Source organism: Mercurialis annua, linkage group LG5 (assembly GCF_937616625.2).
Source record: "Mercurialis annua linkage group LG5, ddMerAnnu1.2, whole genome shotgun sequence".
Lineage (NCBI taxonomy): Eukaryota > Viridiplantae > Streptophyta > Magnoliopsida > Malpighiales > Euphorbiaceae > Mercurialis > Mercurialis annua.
Window position 1 is genome coordinate 5,079,442 of NC_065574.1, and position 22,645 is coordinate 5,102,086.

General features: G+C 35.1%; 5 protein-coding genes across 5 annotated transcripts; 3 read left to right on the top strand and 2 right to left on the bottom strand.

Annotated features, from left to right (window-relative positions):
* Positions 1–414: 414 nt before the first annotated feature.
* Positions 415–3,918, top strand: LOC126680992 (uncharacterized). Its single transcript, XM_050376334.2, has 7 exons — positions 415–636; positions 1,091–1,498; positions 1,600–1,652; positions 1,859–1,896; positions 2,168–2,486; positions 2,656–2,954; positions 3,097–3,918. Exons 1-7 carry the CDS (start codon positions 624–626, stop codon positions 3,695–3,697), a joined length of 1,731 nt encoding a protein of 576 aa, XP_050232291.1. The 5' UTR covers positions 415–623; the 3' UTR covers positions 3,698–3,918.
* Positions 3,919–4,114: 196 nt separating this feature from the next.
* LOC126680993 (bifunctional protein FolD 4, chloroplastic-like) lies at positions 4,115–6,236 on the bottom strand. The gene is made up of 5 exons (XM_050376335.2): positions 5,857–6,236; positions 5,375–5,700; positions 5,045–5,281; positions 4,785–4,952; positions 4,115–4,545 (listed from the first exon to the last, which is right to left on the bottom strand). Exons 1-5 carry the CDS (start codon positions 6,065–6,067, stop codon positions 4,375–4,377), a joined length of 1,113 nt encoding a protein of 370 aa, XP_050232292.1. The 5' UTR covers positions 6,068–6,236; the 3' UTR covers positions 4,115–4,374.
* A 2,474-nt stretch (positions 6,237–8,710) lies between these two features.
* LOC126682411 (O-fucosyltransferase 36) lies at positions 8,711–12,093 on the top strand. Its single transcript, XM_050378084.2, has 3 exons — positions 8,711–10,081; positions 10,773–11,022; positions 11,641–12,093. The coding sequence occupies exons 1-3, from the start codon at positions 8,820–8,822 to the stop codon at positions 11,815–11,817; spliced, it is 1,689 nt and encodes a 562-aa protein (XP_050234041.1). The 5' UTR covers positions 8,711–8,819; the 3' UTR covers positions 11,818–12,093.
* A 637-nt stretch (positions 12,094–12,730) lies between these two features.
* On the top strand, positions 12,731–16,223 carry LOC126679872 (uncharacterized protein C23H3.12c). The gene is made up of 8 exons (XM_050374883.2): positions 12,731–13,197; positions 13,294–13,358; positions 13,452–13,550; positions 14,485–14,532; positions 14,715–14,784; positions 14,936–15,007; positions 15,216–15,344; positions 15,788–16,223. The coding sequence occupies exons 1-8, from the start codon at positions 13,006–13,008 to the stop codon at positions 15,929–15,931; spliced, it is 819 nt and encodes a 272-aa protein (XP_050230840.1). The 5' UTR covers positions 12,731–13,005; the 3' UTR covers positions 15,932–16,223.
* Positions 16,224–18,162: 1,939 nt separating this feature from the next.
* Positions 18,163–21,948, bottom strand: LOC126680780 (FACT complex subunit SPT16). Its single transcript, XM_050375959.1, has 2 exons — positions 21,841–21,948; positions 18,163–21,585 (listed from the first exon to the last, which is right to left on the bottom strand). Exon 2 carries the CDS (start codon positions 21,552–21,554, stop codon positions 18,393–18,395), a length of 3,162 nt encoding a protein of 1,053 aa, XP_050231916.1. The 5' UTR covers positions 21,555–21,585; positions 21,841–21,948; the 3' UTR covers positions 18,163–18,392.
* Between the last annotated feature and the right edge of the window lie 697 nt (positions 21,949–22,645).

Below are 22,645 nucleotides of genomic sequence, written 5' to 3' on the forward strand. Positions count from 1 at the left end.
CTGTTCCTTTCATAATTTATGAAATTTTTATATTAATAAAAATGCAGAAATGTGGTGCATCTTAAGAGATCAAGTAAAATTGTTCTCGAAAACATAAAGACTAAGTAAAAAAATAAAACGACTTTATAAAATTATTTTCAAAAATATATGAATCAAATAAATAAATAAAAATGTCTAAAGAAAAACAGAAATACTTAAACTTTTGAAATTAAAAGATGAATATTGGTCATTTATATAAAAAATCCCAAAAAACAATGGGCTATTTTAATGAGGCCATGAGTTTAGAAGCGAGTGCAGCCCATTAAGTAAAAGAATAGGAAGAAGACATGAGTGTGGACTGAGATAGAGATTAAAATGGATTATGGGCCACAAAAACACAAACAGTATCATCAAAACATAAGCTTACCAATTCGTTATCTTAACTTCTGAAACTGCAAACTAAAACACATTCACTCTCTGCTCTCTGTGTGGCTCTCTTACTTTTGCTTTCTTTTCCAAAGATACTGTATCTTTTTTACTACCAAGAATCTCTCTAGTAAACTGTTTTGTCTGCATAATTGAGGACTTAAAATGCCTGTTTGAGAGTTATTTGTTATGGGTTTTGTCTGAATGAGCTCTTATCAATGCCTGTATTAGGTAAACCATTCATTTCTATTGCATTTTCTATTCTGGGTTCTGCTTGTTCTTGAATCTTTGATAAATTTTACTGTATTTAGAGCTATATAAAGTTTCAATTTTCTCATTTGGAGTTTTGTTTGAATAAAGTTCATAGCTTTTGTTTCCAGCAATGTATAGTTATAATTCATTATTATGCAACTAGTCAATTGCAAATTTCTGTTTTGTTGCTCTTTTTATATGCCTGAGCTAGGTAGCACGGACACGGACACGGAAAACATGACAATTGGACATGGACACGGCGAAATGATATTATTTTAAGGTTTCCTATGTAAAAATAAAGTTCGTTTTTGAAATGTTTCCAAAACGGGACACGTTGATTGAAAGAAGTGTCCGTGCTACCTAGTGTCTGAGTTTTGGGTTTATTATACAAACTAGTTGTCTCATGGTGTGTTTGGTTATGTTTACTTTGTAGATATTGCTACTGCTCAGGCTTCTTTGCAAAATCATCTTAGTCCATTAAGGACTCAGCCCCTTGTTCAGGGTAAGGTTTTGTCAAGTGCATTTGTATTTGGGGATGAGAAGAGATCAGTGTCCTTGTGGAAGTCTTTCCACTTCCCGAAAAAGTTCAATGCTTCTCGGAGGAGCTTACTTCAGATTAAGGCAGTCGCCACGCTTGAACCTAAGTTAGTTCGGAAGGAAGATGGAAAGAGTAAAGAAAGTGTGCAGCTTGTTGATAATTCAAATGGCTCAGTGGTTCAGGCCGAGTCTCCAATTGCAGACTCGTCGGAAGTGGATGAACATGAGAAGTTAAGGCGGATGAGGATTTCTAAAGCAAATAAAGGAAATACGCCATGGAACAAAGGCAGGAAGCACAGTCCTGGTTAGTGCTTGTTTAATTGATTAAGTTTTGTTTCTGCACTGAGCTATTTGTTTTCGTCGTTTTTTTAATTATGTTACGACCAAGCCTCAATTTATCTGCAGAAACCATTCAGCGGATTAAGGAGAGAACAAGGCTTGCAATGCAGAATCCTAAGGTGATGTAATGTAAGAATATAGTTGTATAATCCTTGACATGAGTTAAAAGATACTGTATTTTTATGGCCAATCGCTATTATAGGAAATTATACTAGATTAAACAAAAAAATTGATATGGATTTTCTAGGATATTACATCTTTTATCGTAAACGTGATTGCCTATAATGAAATAATTCATTTTCATTGCAAAATTTTGGCTACGCAGGTCAAGATGAAATTGGCCAGCCTTGGGCACGCTCAGAGGTAGGTGCTGTACCTTTTCATTTCAATTCTACTTAACTTTTTTTCCCCATTAATTTGGACATTTCAGTTTTCCTTATTTTAGGAATATTCTTTAATTTTTAGGCGTTAACATGTTTTTCGTATTCAGAAGAATCGGATCATGTAATAAAATCTCCTGCATTGTCTTTAACTTAGCTGCTTTATAATTCTGGTAGATGTATGAAATTTTTACTTGCACTTTTCCTTAAACCAGAAAACAAAATCATTTGCATTCTTTGTAACTATTTTACAGTAAAGAGACGAGGACAAAAATTGGAGTTGGTGTGCGAATGCAATGGCGAAAGCGCCATGAGAAGAAAATTGTGCAGGAAAATTGTTTCTTTGAGTGGCAGAACTTGATTGCAGAAGCTTCAAGAAGTGGCTTAGTTGGTGAGGAAGAGCTACAGTGGGACTCCTACAAGATACTAAGTAAAAAGCTTGAAGTTGAATGGGCGGAGAGTGTCGAACAAAGGAAAACAATGCCTCGGCCAAAAGGTAGCAAGAGAGCTCCGAAATCCCCCGAGCAAAGAAGAAAAATTGCAGAAGCAATTGCTGCTAAATGGGCTGATCCTGTGAGTGCCCAATAATTTGTCTTCCTTTATTTTGTCTGCATTGGTAGATTCTGATTTTGTCTGCTAAATGGATTGATCCTGCATTAATTGGTTGCCGCCTGCATGTTTTCTTGCTAGTGCTATTACATAATTAGTTTTTTCTTTTAATTCGTTTTTGTGTTCATACCAGGAATACCGGCAGCGAGTTTGTTCCGCTTTGTCTAAATATCATGGGGTACCAGTTGGAAATAAGCCAAGGCGACGGCCTAGTACAGAATCAAAGAGACAGGACCCGGCGAAGAAAAGAAGTGACGCAAACAATTTGTCAGGAAGTGGCAATGCTAGCTCAATTCAGAAACCAAAGTTGCGAAGAAGTAAGAGACCGTACAAGGATCCTTTGGCGAGTTCAAAGTTAGAGATGATAAAGAACATAAGAGCTCAAAGAGCTGCCACAGAAACCAAGAAAACTGAAGCCATTGATCGAGCAAGGTTAGTATCCTATGCCATATGCATAACTTAGAATATGTACATATTAAAAATGAGTTTCACCGGCCTGCGGAATGAAGCTTTCTGAGAATTCATCTGGTTCGGCATTGCGTGAAAATGATTGTGATCACTTGGCAAACTGCAGGTTATTAATTGCTGAAGCTCAAAAAGCTGCTAAGGCCCTTGAGGTTGCTGCAACAACGAGCCCTATTGCTCAAGCCTCCCTAATCGAAACCAGAAAGCTTATAGCTGAAGCAATTCATTCGATTGAATCCATAGGTGCTGAGGTTATGACATCTAGTAAAGATACCATTGATCCTTCTCTTGCCGCAACTGAACTGGTTGACCAGGTTGATAAGGAAGGAGAAGTGGGCCATGGAAATTCTAGTCAAGCAGAGCCAAAACAAGTCAACGGAAAAGTAAGCATTGCATCCCGTAAAGATGACGACCTCAACTTTGCTAACCTATCCTTACGAACTATGCTGAATGGTGAGAATGAACTTCTCCCCACGAGATCAGAAGGATATAGTTGGTCAACAATTGATTTGGAGAGAGTTATAGAAAATTCAAATTCAGAAAAAGAAGTTGATCTAGTAGAACCAAATGGGAGTCTAAAATCTGAAAGTAATATTTCACCTAACGGGTCCAAGGTTCAGCATTTGAAAGAGGAGCCTCCTTCTGAATCAGTCAGTATTACGAAGAAATGGGTTCGTGGAAGACTTGTTGAAGTGACAGAGGAATTGTAGTGTAAACTCACCGAATACTTGGGATCCAAGTTTCAATGGTTCTTTTGCATTGAAGAGCTGATCAGAAAGTTGGTCGTTTTAGCTGGTCTCTTAGTATATCACATTATTTGATGTATGTAACGTTTATAGCTGATTAAAACAATTTTGGTTAATACTCAATACTTGGATACAACTGATGCTCGTATGGGAGCCATGAAATCTATTGGTAGCTTAGTTCTAAACACTGCCTTTTATTCTAGACCGTAAATTGAGCAATTTGTAGGTAGTGGCCAGCCAAGCTATTTTTTACTTGCAGGCCTTGTTCGATTTTATATTGCACAAAAACTTTTTCAGTCTACTACGTTATGACATTATGTTTTGATTTCTGGAATTCATTTTCAGAAATCTTGTGAAACTTCAAAAATGAAAACAATAACATTGAAGAAAAATTCTCTTTAAAAGCAATGATTATGCAACCTCTTGAACCTACAAGACTCAACATACATTTAGCAGTGTAGCAACACAAACTGCTTTGCCCTCATTGTGTACAATTCTTCACAAGACAAATGTCTTGAAACAGTGTCCTGCCACTTAATCTTTCATTCTCAATAAAGAAGCTCGAGCGACAATATAATTTAAGATCAGTTCCTACGAAGTTATATCTTTCCTGATCAGTACTAAATACTTGAAAATTTTAGTTACTGAAAATTGTGCAATCTCTTCGCCGAGGTGAGAGTATTCGCAAGAAGCATTGCTATGGTCATAGGACCAACTCCACCAGGAACTGGAGTTACTGCTGAAGCAACTTTGCAGGCCTCCTCATAGCAAACATCTCCGACCAGCCTGTACCCTCGAGGACTATTTGCATCCTATAGTGCATACGTGGATACACATAGAAACAGTTAGTATTATTGAAGAAATGGTTAACAAATAACAACTCTGCAATGCCAATTCTACCCATGCTCCTTGAAAAGACAAGGCTGAACATCAAATAGCTTATACTATACTTAAAACGAGAGTAAAAACAAGTGTATTATGATGGAACAAAAAAATGAGAATGTTAAATAATGTAACTTTATAACAAAGAGAACAGGATTAGTATAATAACCTCCACAGGATTGATTCCAACATCAATTATAACAGCGCCAGGTTTTATCCAATTCTCTCGCACCATGTTTGGTTGTCCTACAGCGGAGATTATGATGTCTGCTTGTCTGGTGATCTCCTCAGGATTCTTAGTTCTCGAATGAACGATACTTACTGTAGCATCTTCCCTCTACCAGCGCAGATACGATACGGTTAATATGCCATAATAAATTATAAACAATATAAAAAAATGACTAAGCTCAAGGACAGATAATGAATTACTTGAAGCAACAAAGCAGCTGGCATTCCAACAATATTGCTGCGACCAATCACCACTGCCCTCTTCCCTTTGATTTCAACGCCATATCTATGCAATAATTCAATGCACCCTTTAGGTGTACATGGAACAAACAAAGGTTCTCTTCCCCGCATGGCAAGACAGCCAATATTCAATGGATGAAAACCATCAACATCTTTCTCAATGCTTACTGCATTCAAGATGTTCTGCTCATTCATATGCTGTAACAAAAGATGTTCAAGTCAATATAAATTTTGTTAATGTAACATAACAAATGAATAATGAGAACAAAGTAATCAAATTCAGAAGCATACAGAAGGAAGAGGCAACTGCACAAGGATGCCATGAACGGAAGGATCATCATTAAAATCCGAAATAAACTTGAGCACTTCTTGTTCTGTTGAATCTTCAGAAAGGTTCGCTTCATAAGAATTAATTCCAGCAGATTCGCAAGCTTTCTTCTTGTTCCGTACATAAGTAGCCGAATCTTTCCTGTCCCCTACAAGAATAACAGCCAACCCGGGAACAACGCCAATTTCATCCTTCATCCTTGATACTTCAGCACTTATCTCCTCCCTTATTTTCTTAGCCACCATCTTCCCATCAATCACCTTAGCACCCGTCTCGCTCCCCAACGAAGCTGTAAATTCAATTAAATCCAAATTGTCATCAACATGTTCGATAAAATGCCTCAAAGAAACGGAAAAATAAAAACACGAACCAACACAAATTTACGATACTGACAGAAAACAAGAATTAAAAAATTGATAATTTGATGAATTGGGTATGTGAATACCATTGATGGGTGGCGATTGAGTAGTTGGCGAAGACCCAACACTGACTGTTCTAAGAGAGGTGGTGCTAATTGAGAGAGGACCCACCAAGCGGCGGAGGAAGACGAAGCTTTTATTATTACGGCGGAAAGTGGCGGTGGTTGTGCTCCGGGTGAAGGGAAGAAGCCGAGCTGTAGCGGGGGAGGAACAGTCAGTGAAGGTGATAGAAGCCATTTTATTTAGAAAAGAGCAGTAATAAAATCTTGCTATTGCCAGAGCCTACAATTTGTTCAAGAATTTAGAATTCTTGATTTTGAGTGTTAAATTGAAATTAGTCGCCTTTGTCTGAACAATTTCGGCGCTCTCTTTTTTTTGGCTCGCTTCTTTTTCTTTAATTTTCCCTATTTTCTTCCGTTTATTCAAAAATATAAAGTATACTAACAAAAAGAGTTTATAGCGACGGGCTAGTAACGACGATTTCACCGTTTTCACGTTTAGTAATATTCATCACCAATTGTTTCTGTCGCCAATTGAGATACCTTATTTTTTTCCTTCGTCACGGGAAACTGTTAGTATCAGATAAATGGCCATCATTGTCGTCATATATATATTATGACAGTATTTTCCTTGTCACCAGACTACTTAACCGCTGATCATCATATTTATTTATTAACGGTTTTTTTGTGACGAAAGATATCATTTCGTTAAGAAAATCCGACTACAAGAGTCTCGATTCTAGCCATAACATTTGGGTTTACAACGAAACGAATAATTAAGAGTTAATTTGAATATATATTCGTTTAGTACTTATCACGCTCGTTCACGAATTTGTTCGTGGACGAACTCGTTAAATACTTATCGCGCTCGTTCGTAAGCTTGTTCGTGGACGAGCTCGTTCTGAACACGAGCTGAATATGAACACCATAAAATTTAAACGAACCGAACATGAACACTACTCCATTCAAAACTCGACTGAATATAACCGAACATAAACAGCTTGTTCGTTGAGCCGAACATGAACACTTCAAAGTTCGGTTCGGCTCGGCTCATTTACACCCCTATTTCTATCTAAAATATATGCTTCAAATTCTCTTTTCAAATTGATCCACTCATTTATTGTCACGACCTACAATAAGGTGAGTTACAATTGTTGGGTTAAGTAGCATTACTCTTAATTTATATAGACACAATTATTGAAGTTAAAATTATACTCCTAAAATCTAGTTGTAATTATACTAATTACAGAAGTTTGATTTTAAATAGTCCTTAAATTTTGTTTATCATAATATATACATAGCAACGAATAAAAATAATTTTACAAAGTTAATGAGCAGGAGAGTAAGGTTTGTGGTCGTTGATTTGGGCGTCCACAGTCTTCTCCACTTCTTCCCTCTTCTTTTCTTTTTCTTCTTTCCCTTTATTCATCTCTCTCTCCGCTTCTTCCTTCTGCAAAATCATACCACAAAAATCGAATCTAATCACATAAAAAAAAATATTAATTTTAAAATTTGAATTATCAGATGGTAGAATTAAAATTAAATACGAAGAGATAGTAAAATATAAAATAAATACGTTGACGGATTCAGTGACGGGGCGCTTGATTCCATGAACAGCAGCTCTATTAGATGCTTTTGTTGTAATGCGTTTCGTCGTTAAAGAGTTATTAATATTTTGAGTTCTCCATAACCACCCGATCACCAATCTTCCCTCCGCCATATTCAATTCAATATTGCTGTATATTTTCGGACCTTCTGATAAACAAAAAAAGTAGTGCGAGTATTATGTCTACCTAGTGATTACTCTGGTTTTGAACTCGTGTCTCTGAGTCTGATAAACATCCTTACACCTTGTGAATTTTGGGGGGAAATGGTCCAAGTGTTGCACATGCACTAATGCTACGTGTCCTTAATAATCTTTATTACGTGCTTTCTCCGGTTCATTATATTTATCACATGATAGATAATATAGATCACTTTTAGAATAAAAATATTAATCGTTATTTTTCAAAATTTATTTTCTATTAATTTGTCAGAAAGATCAAATATGTGAATATAAATAGTAATCATAACGGTCAACAAATTTTAAAATAGAGTTAATTTGATAGAATTACTTATAAATTGAGACAATATTAATTGCTTTTTTATTTTTTATATTAAAATTAAATGTGATAATATTATAAAACGAACTTAATATTTATTAATTTATATTGATTAAAATAATAACAGTGATAATATAAATAGTATCTATTCAAATAGAATGACATAATAATTTTTTTTATTATCAAATAATTTAATTTTACTGTTTTACTTAGATATATGAATTGAAAGATGATAAATTAATTTTTATATAGCCATATAATTCTAACATTAATGGTTATATCTGGATAGATTATATCCTTTTACTTTTAATATTAAAATTATTACATATATTTTACATCATATGACACGAATTTACATATTAATAAAATAATGAATCATTTAAAAAAAGGTCACTATCTAAAAATCTACCAACTACCATTTTTTATCAGATCCAAACACGCAAAAATCCGGTGAACGACATGCAATAACGAATTGAATAGTGATAAGTCAGCAAATTTTATCGGATTTTTAAACACTTATAAATTTTTAAAAATTGATATTTAGTGTATAAAAATTATAGTTTTTAAACAGTGTGATTAAAATTGGTAAATTTTATAACATTATCTCTTTAAAGAAATACAAAAACTAAAACTATAATAGAAGTAAGCCACAAGCATACCTACTTCCTTACAGCCGAGCCCATTAAAAGCCCCACCCATCCTAGACCAGCCCAGCTAGACAAAACAGAACAAGATGGTACGATGTCGTTTTCTTATAACCACCGACTGTTAACATTCTTCCTTCCGACACCAAATTATATTCACTCACTTTCTTCTCCGATCTTCTCACTCCTCTCTCACTCTTCAATGCCTCACCATTAATTCACTCTCCAACCAAACCCAAATCAAATGGACCGGGATTCCTCCGACGATTCGGAAGACGACCGCGAATCGCTAATCAACCAAAACGACAGAAAACCCAACTCAAACGACAACAATTACCACCACCCACCACCACCCACCTCCTCCCCTCACCGGAGATCCCCCCCTTCCACCACCTTTCACATTGAGGAACTGGGTTCTTACGGCAGTCTAATCCGTCGCCGTTTTTGTCGCAAAAGGTTTTACTTTTACATGTTAGCCATTTTTATACCGTTATTCCTCATTGTTATTTATTTCTCAGCTGATATGAAGAGTTTTTTCTCTTATAATCTGTCCGGTTTTAAATTCGATTCGGGTTCGAATCGTATGAGAGAAGCTGAATTACAGTCCATTTACTTACTTAACCAACAAAGACTCAGTCTTTTATCACTGTTGAATCAGTCTAGTGTAAATTCATTTGATAATGTAGTAAAAATTCAAGATTTCAGATCTGCCCTTTTGAAGCAGATTACTTTGAATAAACAGATTGAGCAGGTTTTGTTGTCTCCTCATAGTAATGAGACTGTATCCGGGTCCTTTTCGGGTTCCGGGTTTGGTTACGGGACGTGTAAGAAGGTGGATTCGGTATTTTCGAATAGGAAGACTATTGAATGGAAGCCGAAATCAGATAAGTTTTTGTTTCCAATTTGCTTATCTGGGCAGATGAGTAATCATTTGATTTGTTTGGAGAAACATATGTTTTTCGCGGCGTTGTTGAATCGGGTTTTGGTTATCCCGAGTTCTAAATTTGATTATCAGTTCAATAGGGTGTTGGATATTGAGCATATAAATGAGTGTGTAGGAAGGAAGGTGGTTGTTACATTTGAAGAGTTTTTGCAAATGAGGAAGAATCATGTGCATATTGATAGGTTTATATGTTACTTTTCGGAGCCTACTACGTGCTATATTGATGAAGATCACGTTAAGAAATTAAAGGGGTTGGGGATATCGATGGGGAAGCTTGAGTCTCCTTGGAAGGAAGATATTAAGAAACCTAGTAAAAAGACAGTTCAGGATGTTCTTAGTAAGTTTACTTCTGATGATGGTGTTATTGCTATTGGAGATGTGTTTTATGCTGATTTGGAGCAGGAGTGGGTGATGCAACCTGGTGGTCCTCTTGCACACAAATGCAAGACTTTGATCGAACCGAGTAGGCTTATATTGCTTACTGCACAGCGATTTATCCAAACATTCTTGGGGAAAAACTTCATTGCGCTACATTTCCGTCGGCATGGCTTTTTGAAGTTCTGGTATATTTCCCTCTTCTATATGCTTTTCTAGCTGTTTATTTATGTTTTTTGCTCATCTTTTTTCTGTTATTGCAATTCTCTGCATGCTATTCGACGGATCCCATGCTAGTTCACAAAGAAGGATGAGCAGAATGAACTTATTTTATCTGCATCCTGAAGCTACTTAGATCACTTGATTTGGTAACAGATAATTAGGTAATCATGTTATGGACTTAAATTGCCCATTTGATAGGTTATAGACTTATAGTTATATCGACTGCCTTGATTAGTCTATTACTAGGTTCTTTCTTTCGCTTTTGAATCTTAAACAATTCAAACAAGGTGAGTGTAGAAATGGATATTTCCTCAGGTTCTTTTTGAAGAATTTTTGTTGTTGAGATAAGGGTGTAAAAATTGTGAAGTGTTACTGGCCTACATGTAGTTGATTTATGAACTTATATAAATATAGAATGCCAATTTGGTATATTCAAAAAGCTTGTTTGAATGATGATGTTTGATGATTCACTGTCATTTTTTACCAGTTTTTCTTGGTTAAATTAATAGTTATTCACTATTTCACTTGACATGCATCAAGGATTGGAACCATAGCACCTCTTTTTAGCATGTTTTGCTTTTAGGCACTTGTGTATAACTGTTACTGAGAATATTTAGACATCATCACACTACTGACAGTTCTTTAATGAATTTCCAGCAATGCTAAAAATCCAAGTTGCTTTTACCCCATTCCTCAAGCAGCAGAATGCATTGCACGGGTGGCTGAAAGGGCCAATTCACCTGTCATTTATCTTTCCACTGATGCAGCAGATAGTGAAACTGATTTGCTGCAGTCACTAATTGTGGTGAATGGGAAAATTGTGCCACTTGTCAAACGCCCTTCTCATACTTCAGTCGAAAAATGGGATTCTTTGTTATCTAGACATGGTATTGAGGATGATCCTCAGGTGAGGTTATGTTTCTTTTATATTATCCTTTAATCTTTCATTTTATTGAGCGAGTTTGCTGCCCTTTTCCCTTTACTTTCCTTCTTCCCAGAAATATGAATAAAATGTTGAATAATTGAAAATGCATCCCATTGGAAGACTAAGATTCATCCCTTGATACTGGTTGAATGTCTCAGAAAACATGGGTCTGCTTGCAACTTTGTTTATAATTCTCATCTTATAGGTATTTCAATTAAAAGGTCTATATTACTTTAAATCATGAAACTTGGTTGTGATTTGATTCCACAATTTTGCTATATTTCTGTCTTTTGAAGATACTACATCGCTACTAGAAAGTTCACCCCCATTTTTCATGCAGGAAGTTGAAATAATTAAGTATTCTTAGCTGTTGTTTTTCACCAGAATGATTCTGTCATTTATTTGTAAAATTTCTAGGGCATGAAAACCATTTCACAAATATTCTAGACTTCTTGTGGACCATTGGACATGGTCCTGCTCTGCCATTGGGTTTAACTGGTTGCTTCTGTTTTGGCATTTCAATATCTTAGTAGATCCTTAATAGTAATCTTTATAATACTTCCTGTAGTTTCCTTCATTTATCGACTGTTAATCTTGAAGGTGGATGCCATGCTTGACAAGACAATCTGCGCCATGGCTAATGTCTTTATTGGAGCTTCTGGTTCCACTTTCACCGAGGATATTTTGCGGCTGCGGAAGGACTGGGAATCTGCCTCTTTATGTGATGAGTATCTTTGCCAAGGTGAACTGCCGAATTTCATTGCAGAGAACGAATGAAGATGCATAGAACTAATTGAGTTTGTTTTTCTGCCACGGACCATCACTTCTCGTGGTAGTCCAGCTTTCGATGTGGTTTACCGTGAATTGTCATTAGCAGGATCTGATTCTGATTCTTTGTCCAGAGAATATAAGCTACTTGTATGTTGTTACTGTATGATAGATAGAATAGTAGCATTGTAGTCTGCACATAAGTTTTTTTGTCTTGTTCCGATCATTTTTGTAATGCACATGATGTCAAAATACAGCAACTAATAAAACTGTTTCTTCTCTCCCCGGATTGCATTTTGCAACTTCTCTTTATTGGTTACATGTGACGACCTATGTTGTACAGAAGGCGAACCGGACATTTTTACTTTTAGAAATTAAACCGAATCAAAAGAGAACTAAACGTATAGGTTCATTTTGGTTTTTACTCATACCGAAGTACAAAAGAAATATAAATCAGGCTGAATTGAGTTAACCGTAATTACTTTTTTTTTATAACCGTATCCGAAATAAATATAACCAAACTATATTCAAACTGAACTAATTATTAGATTCAGTGGATTGGTTTTATTGACCAAATAACAGAATTCAATTAATATTAACTACTAAAAAATTAAATTAAAAAATTAATCATGACGTTAACTTTTGATTATAATACAAATTTGGAGGGCACATTAACATATAAATCCTATAAGAAAATACCTTAAATTTCTAAAAATATTATAAAATTCAAGTTAAAATATCTATGTATATATATATAATCCGATTGATTTGATCGGTTTAATTAATTAAAAATTTGATATTAAACACTAAACCAGATGAAATTATCAAAATGTAAAATTAACCAAAATCAAACCAAATGAAAATTTCGGTTTAATTTAGTCGGCTAACTCGGTTGTTCTACCCAAATAGTGCACACCACCATTAAAACTTGACTCAGTCTGCACTCCATGAACTCCCTTTTAGCAACCCATTTGTGAAAAGCCCGCCGCTTCCATCACTCACTCCCTTTTCTTTCTCCATTTCAGTTCCATCAAAACTTTTTCTTCCTTCCCAACAACAAATTCAGATTCTTTAATTCACGTGTAACACTCACACCACAGACCCAACAGCATCACATAACATTTGTATATAAAAAGAATCATATTCTTGAGTTGTTTGTTGTTCGAAACAAATTAGAAGAATCAAGAATCAGAAACCATGAGAGCAAAACTGATTGTTTTCCCAATTAAAGGCAGGAATTGGTGTTTTAGTAGATCCATTGACCCGACTGTGGCTGAGGCTGCTTCCGCTTACACTCCCAACACTCTTCCAGAACTCTGGAAGAACATTTCTTCTTCCAACTCTAGCTCTCACAATGCTGAACTTCTCATTGATTTTATGTCTAATAAGGTATAGCCCACCACTTTCTTATAATTTTCTTGATTGTTTATCTGAAAAAGTTGGTTTTTTTTTATCTGGGTTAATGTTGTTTTTGTGGTTTATTAGATGAATAAAGCATGGATGGGTTTTGAGAAGGCTCCTCAGGGAAGTGTCAAGAACAGGATTCATGGGTATTTTTTTACTTTTGTTTTTCCTTTTATGTTTTTGCATGTGCTTTCATTGGTTTTACTGATATAGTTCTTGAATTTGATTGATGATTGTAGGTTGGGATTTAAGCTTTTGTCCAGGGTTAAGCCATCTGAGATTTTCTTGAAATCTATATCTAAGGAGGTTACTCATGTTGAAGTTACTTACCCCTACAGGTTTTTTGTTAATTTCCTTGCTTTAATGAACTTGTGAATGTGAACATTATGTTTAATAACCAGATGGAGTTATATTAACTCCAACACAAAATTTCCTTTTGGAGTATGTTGTACCAAAATGGTATGTAATTAAACTAAATTTACTCCAACAAATAACGCTTTTTATCATTTTTTATTCGTTTTATAACTATACATAGAAAAAACTGTCATTGCTACAGTGTGTCGCCGTACTATATAGTGATGCATTTTAGAAATTACCATTTTGGAATGAGAAATGGCGTGCTGCTGGAGTTGTGGGGATGGCGAAATGGGATTTGCCGTCCCCTAGATGTCCTTGATCAGGCCATTTGGGTGTTCTTATTAACTCAACGTTTGGATTCTACTATGCATACTCTCATTATTAGTTGACTTTAAAGCTAATAACTATGCTTAACTAGCTTGCTTGAATTCTAGTATAGATAGATGAATACATGATATATTTTAATTGCTGAATATATTTTTTTATTTAGGAATCATTTCAATGTTATCATGGTTGGTATAATGTAAAATGCTGATGCTCTATGTAATAAGAAGATAATTGAATTCAGTTACGGTAGTTTTATGCTAGGGGAAGTAGTAAAAAGCAGCCTACCTCGTTATAAGACGAGTTAATCCATGAGCTGTTATGCCTTGTATTACTATTTGAATTTTTGAGTGCTGATTTGGAAGCAGGATTTGTATTTCGTAGATAGAACGGTCTACTAGGAGGTGCTTCTTGTCTCATGTGAAATTGTTAAAATATCAAAATTATTGCCATTTTTCTTATGAAAACCACGTAATAAAGCACCCAGCTACCACTTTTAATTAAAAAAATAACTAGATTCAAAACTGGTATCATACAGTGATTGAGTTTCTTTGATGTCTTTTATACATAATTTACTTTACCATTTTGCAGTTTAAATGCAAGACTTGTACGGAGAAGACTACGGCATATTGCCATGAGGTAATTGCATCCCTGTGCCTGTTTTCAGTTCTTAAAAGTTGCCATCAGTTATTCAGTATCATCAGTTTACTGTAAGGCTTAAAAATATCTTCTAATTTCGCTGGATATGTTATGTGGCATACTTGCATCGTGTACATTGCCTATGGTGGACGACTTATGAACGTTTTCTGGGTTATATTCAGCGGGTCTATCATTCACAAGAGATATTTGTATGGTTCAGTCGCTATACTTCCATTGACAAGTGCATTTATGGTATGTATATACTTCAGTTTATGATGTCAATTCTGATTTCATTTTTGCTGTTGATTATCAAATGTTTTTATTTGGTATGTTCCAACCTGCTATATTATTTTTCTAGTTTCTTCTAGTGCTTCAAATTTTTTGTTCTATGTTCTTTTTCTAGGTTTTACCTCTGCCCAACATTCCATTCTTTTGGGTCTTGTTCCGTGCTTATTCTCACTGGCGAGCTCTCCAGGTATGTGTAATACGTTCTTTGCATAATTCAGGCTTTATTAGTTGACTAGGGGCATTTTAGATGTGCTGCATTCTCCATGAGCATTCTATAAACATCTCAAAAGACCATCTTCGATTCTTGTTTTGTCATTGTTTTTTCATATATCTAGCATAAATAAGTGGTTTATTTTTTTCACCGTCTTTCCCTTCTGTTTTTGCATACACCGTAGGGTAGTGAGAAGCTCCTTCAGCTAGTATCAGACAGTCCAAACGCTGAGAATATTCAGGATATGAAGGAAAGCAAAACGAAGAGCGATCACATCGAGCACATGATCAAGAAGCCACGGAACTTTCCATGGGTAATCCATTTTACTATTCTCTTTATGTAGATTGTGTTTCATATCATCAGAAAGAACTGCAGGAGATGAGTTTCAATGTCACAATCAATGTAGATATCATACCCCTAGCTAGGGCCTAGCGGTGTGAAAAAACCAAACTGATTAATTCAGTTTGGTTGACATCATAAACAAAATTGGTTATTCGGTTTAGTGTGTTTTTGGAAGTAAAAAGTAATTAAATTTGGTACAAACTGAACCAAAAAATCACACCAAACCAACTAGTTCGGTCCGGTTTTGAAAAATAAAATAAAATTTTAGTTTGACTTGGCGGAAACCGAATGTGAAACCGTACTTTTAGCAGCTATATCGAGACCCTTAATTTGTGAAAACATCTGCACCTCAAGCTTAAAAGTCATGTCCTTTTCTCCTTGCTAACAGTTTCTTTTTGTGATTCCCGTCGATAGGTGTTGCAGCCATCGAAGGAGCTCAAGGAACTTCTCCAGTATGAAAATGAAAATAATGGCCTTTCTAAATGTGCTATTTCAAAAATATGCAAGACCTTTAATTTGAACACTAACGATGTTCTAAAGTTTTGGCGCTCAATGTAGCGTAATATTGCTCGGAGCATTTACCTAGTTGAAATGCAATCCAGGCAGCTGACTTCCTAATGAATGAGAAGCTCAATTTTGTTTACAGCAAAGACCTTTACATGGGAAGACTTTTTTTAAGTTGTTTTAGTTTAATGGGGGCAAGAGGCTCAACTATGAGAACCCAACATTGATAATTGAACACACAACTCAAATCTTTCAGATTGCTGACAAATCAGGTGTAATTAGGATTTGTATTTGATTCCAATCGAATCACAATATAATCAAATTTACGAGAGGTTTATTAGTTTAATTCGATTATTTGGAATTAGTTTAATTCAATTATTTGGTTTTTGCACACCCTTATACGTAACACTCTTACATGCAATTAGGAATATCAAAACGAGTTAGGTGGATAGTGCTCAACTCATTTAAATAATCGCGTCTAAATTTCAATCCTAATAAATAAGTGTCAAAATGTCAATCCTAATAAACAAGTAAGAGCATCTCCATCAATGCTCTGCAAAATAAAGAGTATTTTTACATAAATAAAGAGTATCTTATTTATAAAGAGTGGAAAATTAAATTGTGTACAACAGGCTTTTTATTTTTAAAAAATTCTGCTAATTGTTTGACTTTCTTTTTCTCTAATTTTGTTATTTTCATCTTCCCTCTACTTCTAATTTATATTGTTCGTCTTCTTTCTATACCTCCGGCAATTTTATTTTTTTTATATCCAATCATCTTCTTTCAATATCCATTTTTCTTTAACTGCTCCACCATACATAACACTAATGAAAAAAGAACTAAGAAATACATAAGACATGAGAAACAAATTAGAATTTTATCTCTAAAGATTTTTTTCTATATATTTTTAGCTGTGCCATTGTGTTCCTGGTAAAGATTTTATCTGTATATTTTTCCTTTGCACACAAAAAACGTTCAACGTTGTGGAAAATCTTAAATATGTTGAATCTATTCGCAGTTTCTGAAATAATTTGAGAATTTGGGTTTGAATTAATATCAATAATTCGATATACAATAGCTTGCCAATTCATGTTTTTAAGTAAAAAGATGGCTGGACAATAAAGAAAAGATAAGGAAGATGATATTTATAATCTAACAGGCACGTTCAAGATTTCCGAATGCGGATATTTTTTTCTAAAATTAAGGAAAGAGCGGAGGAAGTGATAATTAATATAGGCACCTTTTTTTTTTAAATAAAGCATCTCCAACAAACTCTTTAAAAGAGTTTAACTCTTTATTTTAGAGAGTTTAATATTAAAATAGAAATCCAATAGACTCTCTATAATACAAAATTTTAATAGAGAGTGAGTTTGACTCTCTAAATGTGGAGAGCCAAATTCACTCTCTATTTCTTATCTCATGAAGATAATTTCAAATTTAAAACACATGAATTATCTTTTTGTTGTTTAAAAAATATTTTTTGATTTTTTTCTCACCATAAAATATATAAAAAATAAATAAATATAATAACTTAATAAATTAATTTTTATTAAATAAAATGTTATATTTTAGAGAGTCCATTGGACTAAATTGAAAATTCTACTCTTTATATAAAATATGCTCTCTAGTTATAAAAATATGCTCTTTAAAATATAGGGAACCATTGGAGATGCTCTAAACTAGAGAGCCAGTGTGACTCTTTATTTTTTATTTTAGTTATAAAGAGTGTATTGGAGTAGTTTGTATTGCAATTTAACTCTTTAAAATAAAAATTTTGAATTTATAAAAAGCCCATTGTGGATGCTCTAAATGCTATTAAACAATACTTGAACTGTAAAAATATTTTAGAACATATACAATTTAAATTTAACCTCATATTTATCACTTCATACTCAAATTATAAATTTTTAGTATTGATTATATTTAATATTTTTTTGAATATTTTATAAAATTATAACCTTTTTATTTTTACATTATTACAAATAGTACAATTTATAAATGTGTTAGAAAGATTTGGGAGTCAACACGTAATTTATTTCGAGTCATAATAGAATTAACACGTTTTCGACACGAAAACGCTTAGATTCATGCGGAACTTGCTAATTTGATAAATCAAGTTATTGTGTCATGAACCATTTTAGACACAATTAAAGACTAACAAACTTGCATCCAACCTGCACACATCAAGCTAAGTTCAAAGTGAGTGGTAGCAGAGTTCTCGTCTACACTCAGCAGTGCAGTTGTTTCCAGGTAACAGAGAAATTAATTTTCTTCCCTTCAAACAATTGTGGAAAATAATAGAACTTCCATTGAAACTAATATTACCAACTTACAAAAGCCAAAAATCTTTCTTCCAATACTCCTACTTTAATGGCCAGAGAACACAGTAGATGACGAAAGAAACATAAAACTAACCTTAGAACTGCATCCTAAAGCAGCAGTTGCTACTAGCTAGTACTACTTGTGCAAATACCAAACCACAATAATACATTAAAAAATTACTTCTTCAGGGAATCTACCTGAACCTGGAGCGCTTGGCCAAGCTGCTAGCAGGAGGTGCTCGAGACTTTCCGACAATCTTCGCTTTCCTTCTATTCCTGTCCTCATCACTATCAGACTCATCCCCTTTCTCTCTATCTGCATTGCTCGCTTCTCTCTCCAGCTCCTCCCATGTCTTACCCTTCTCTTCCTCAGAGTCTCCTTCTGAATCATCGTCCTCATCCTCATCCTCCGACTCCACCAGCGACGCACTTTCCGAGGCCTCATCTTCTGACTCGGACTCAGGTTCTGCATCTGATGGCTCATAACCCTTATCTGAATCCTCTGAGCCATCAGAATCTGAATCACTAGCTTCTAAATTCAAAAATTCCCACCCTCCATCATCTATGAAACTCTGGGGGTCATCAGTAATTGTCTTCAGAATCTGCCGCCAGTTCAAATTCAACTTGCTCTCGTAATACTTAATATCTGTAGTGTCAAGCCATTCCTTTATCCCATCCAGTGCTGTTGATGGAATAGAATCAATTCTAAGAACATCGCGCTTGAAATCCTTGAACACAATGGTCATATCAAAATTCTTTTGTCCTAAACCGACTCTCTCCAAGTTTACAATCTCAATCTCACTGAGAGTGACAACAAGGAAAGGAGTCTCAATTAGCTCAACAAGACAGCTTGAAGTTGGGACAATGAAAGATGAGGTTTTGTAAGGCACCCCATGGAAGCCGAGCTCTCTCAAAGGCTGATCAAACTCAAGGTCGAGTCCACTGAATTGGGGCTGACTCCAAAGATCATTCACCCGATTCACAAAGCTCTGAAAATCCATGTTGATCTTATTCTTCCTGTCCCTTTCTCTTTGCTCTTCCTCGATTTCATCAGGATCATATGCAGATCTCTTCCCACCTCCCAATGTCTGGACTGATTCCATGACCTCAACATAAAACTGCACATCCTTGGTCTTCTTGTTTCCCACCATAATGTGGTTGTGAAGATGGAAGTGGAGGAGAGTGATCATCTCCCTCTCTGCAGGCTGGAAAAATGCATGTTTAATGTTACCAAACATGACCTCCGCCTGCTCGTCCTTTCTACTTGTTGTAAATAAGAACCCATTCTGATGAGTTTCCAGCATACCAGGAAGCTTCCTTCCACGGCCGCCAAAAACGGGGCGGATCCAAAGGTCATGCAATTTTATAGGCTTAAACTTATTCCCAACGCGCAGAAGTTTCTCCTGAGTAACCAAGGTTGCCCTCTCAGCCCTCTCAGACTCCCTAGACACAACATGCCGCCTTAGTGACTTAATCTGCTGTACCACTTCGCTAATGTGCCTAGGGTCCTTAGAGCGAAATGAAACCTCCTTCAGATAAATGGCCCCCTGGTTCTTCAGAGAATTAGCATCATGTGGACTAAAAGGGGTACCCGGAACCAGAAATTGAATACGTATATAGCAATTTCTGTTGGTATCCTGCTGGCTGGAGACTGTCCTAATTGTAGCAACATGGAAAGGCACCATACTCCCATAAATAGGTAAAAACACAGACTCATTCTTCTGGTCAACCTGAATCATTAGATCTCTTAAAGGAGGAATGTCATTGACATTCTTGTAGGATACTAAATCAGCTGATGTCCTCACAGAAGAACGATTGTCCCCTGCCGCACCTCCCACACCAGCAAGTCGCCGAGCAATTTCTTCATTCTTTTGACGGGCAAGCTCTGCCTGGTGCTGCCTCCGCATCTCCTCCTTTGAAATATCTCCGGTATCGGATCGTAGTGTTGTCTTAGAAATCACAGTCTTCGTGCCATTAACCCCAGGTTTAGCATGAGGTTTGACTTCTTCCTCCTCTTCATTAAATGAATAAGCCACATCCTTAACAGCTTTGGAGGTCTTGCTAGTCACCACTTCCGGACTCGTTTGACCAACAATAACTGTATCCGCAAGTAACAAAGAGTAATTCTGGGTCTTTGGGTTATCATTTTGGTTCTGCAAGTTTTGAAAACCCAGGGATACATTAAACACCATATTTGCCTTTATGATACGATCATTCTTGGCATTGAGATTCAGTGCCGATTCACGAAACTCAAGCCCAATGCCTGTCCCTGCAGATTTTGTTAGGTGTGGAACTAATTCAGGAGCCTCATTCTTAACCACCGCAACAGCTGCTAGATATGCAGCACTGAGTACATTCCCAGGCTTCAATGCACCAATTGCTGCCTCTTGGGCTTTTAGAAGAACTTCATAAGACTTGCTCTGCATTTTATTGGCATCGATCAAGAAAGTTCTGGCAACATTTGAGCAGTAGTTGTTATACCGAGCACCAATAGCAACAATAATAACACTGGCAGGATCATAATAGAGCAACTCATCATTACTAGCTGCACTAGGTCTCAGATCAAAATCACCTCCACTCTGAAAAATTGGAGGATAACAAATATCACAATTCTCCGGCTTCAACTTAACCTTAGCTTTGGACGGTTCCATAATGGCCTTCTCAGCCTCATCCATCAAAGAAGAATGAGTAACTTTCTTCTCCTCATCAATAACATTCTCAAGATTAGGAACAATGACGCTAGTCATCACGCCACAGCTCAAAAAAGCAGCTTTCTTAATATTCATAACCTCCGCAGCATCCTTAGTAGCAAGCAAATCAGCAAACCCATTAGTAACATCAACAATCTGTTCAAACCCCGCAGTCTTCAACTTCTCATTCCAAGTCTCCAAAAGCGCACCTTCAGGAACCTCCTTTGCTATATACCCAAGAACAGAACTACCCACATTCAGCGCACCAAATATCTCATCCATTACAGCAACACCGTCATCATTCTTCGCTTTAGCATGCATAACAACATCAATCCCACCATCATCAGCCTCTTCCGCCGGCTTCCTAACAGCCTCAAGCAACGAAATCTTCTTCTGACTACACAAGAAATGAATCTGTTTCTTCGTAAAAACCATAATCGTGTCCGGAAACTCATAACCCAACAACCAAACATTCATCGCAGACGATTTTAAGTACCGCAAATCCTCAGAAGGAGGTGGCGTAGCTATAGCAATAGCGTCAGCTGAACCCCATAAATCATCTTTTCGTTCTTTCCAATGCGAATAAAATAACTTCAAACGGGATTTAAACTTATCTGAATTAATTTCGTACGCAGTATTGCTGCTAGGGTTTCGAGAATCCGCCATCGTTAAGCTTTAAAGAACGCAATCTCCAATCCTTTAAAACAAATTAGGGCACAGCAAACTTATTAAAGTAAGCAAATAGTTACAAAACGGAGGCGTAATACATATTACAAAGCTAGGGTTAGGGTTTTTGAAGAAACGAAACAAAAATGTAAATCAGAGTGTAAAGAAATGAAATTTGAATCAGAAAAACTCAAAATTAAGAAATAATTAGATAATGAGAAGGAAACCATAGAAGAAATTAGTGATTAAAGATCTAAAAGATGAAAACTTTGAAAAGGGGAAATACCTTGATTGAAGAACTGAGCTTTTTTTTTGATTTAGAGAGCGAAAGAAAATGAGAGAAGAGAGGGAAAATAAATTACATATTTATAGAGAGAAAAGAAGAGAGGGAGTGATGTTTTTTTTTTTGGATTTTAATGTTTAGTTACGGGATTATAGGATTTTTTTATTAATGAGTTAAAATTAAAAAATTAACTTTGATGTAAAATTTTAATTTATGTTTCAATTTTTTGATTGAATAATCAAATTGGTTTGATTTCTTAATGCGCGGGAGAGAAATCAAATTGTGGGTTATTGATCATTTAGTACACCTTGAAATTTACTTACATTTTTAACTAATAATAAGTTATCACAATTATATTGAATAAATAAATAAATTTAATTTAAATTTTAGAATAATAAATATTTAAAACTATAACAAAATTTGAATAAAAATAAGTAAATAAATCAACATTGTTAACCAATTCTATGCCAAAAATTATATTTCAATATTTACAATAAAGTAATTTACATATATATATAAAATATTTTTTATATAATATGCACAAAAATACAAAAGTATAATATTAATTTATATCAATATTTATTTTTTATTTATTTAATAATTTATATATTTAAATGGTATTTTTATGAAATCTTTAAAAATAAAGCTTAATTATATTAAAAATCATGAATTTTAGCGTGTTATACAATACTAACATGATTTTTTAATTTTAACAATTTAATTTACGTATTATTTTTTTATAATTTTAAATAACGAACAATTTTTGGTCAAATAAATGATGTTATGGACACTGAAATAAATACAGTTC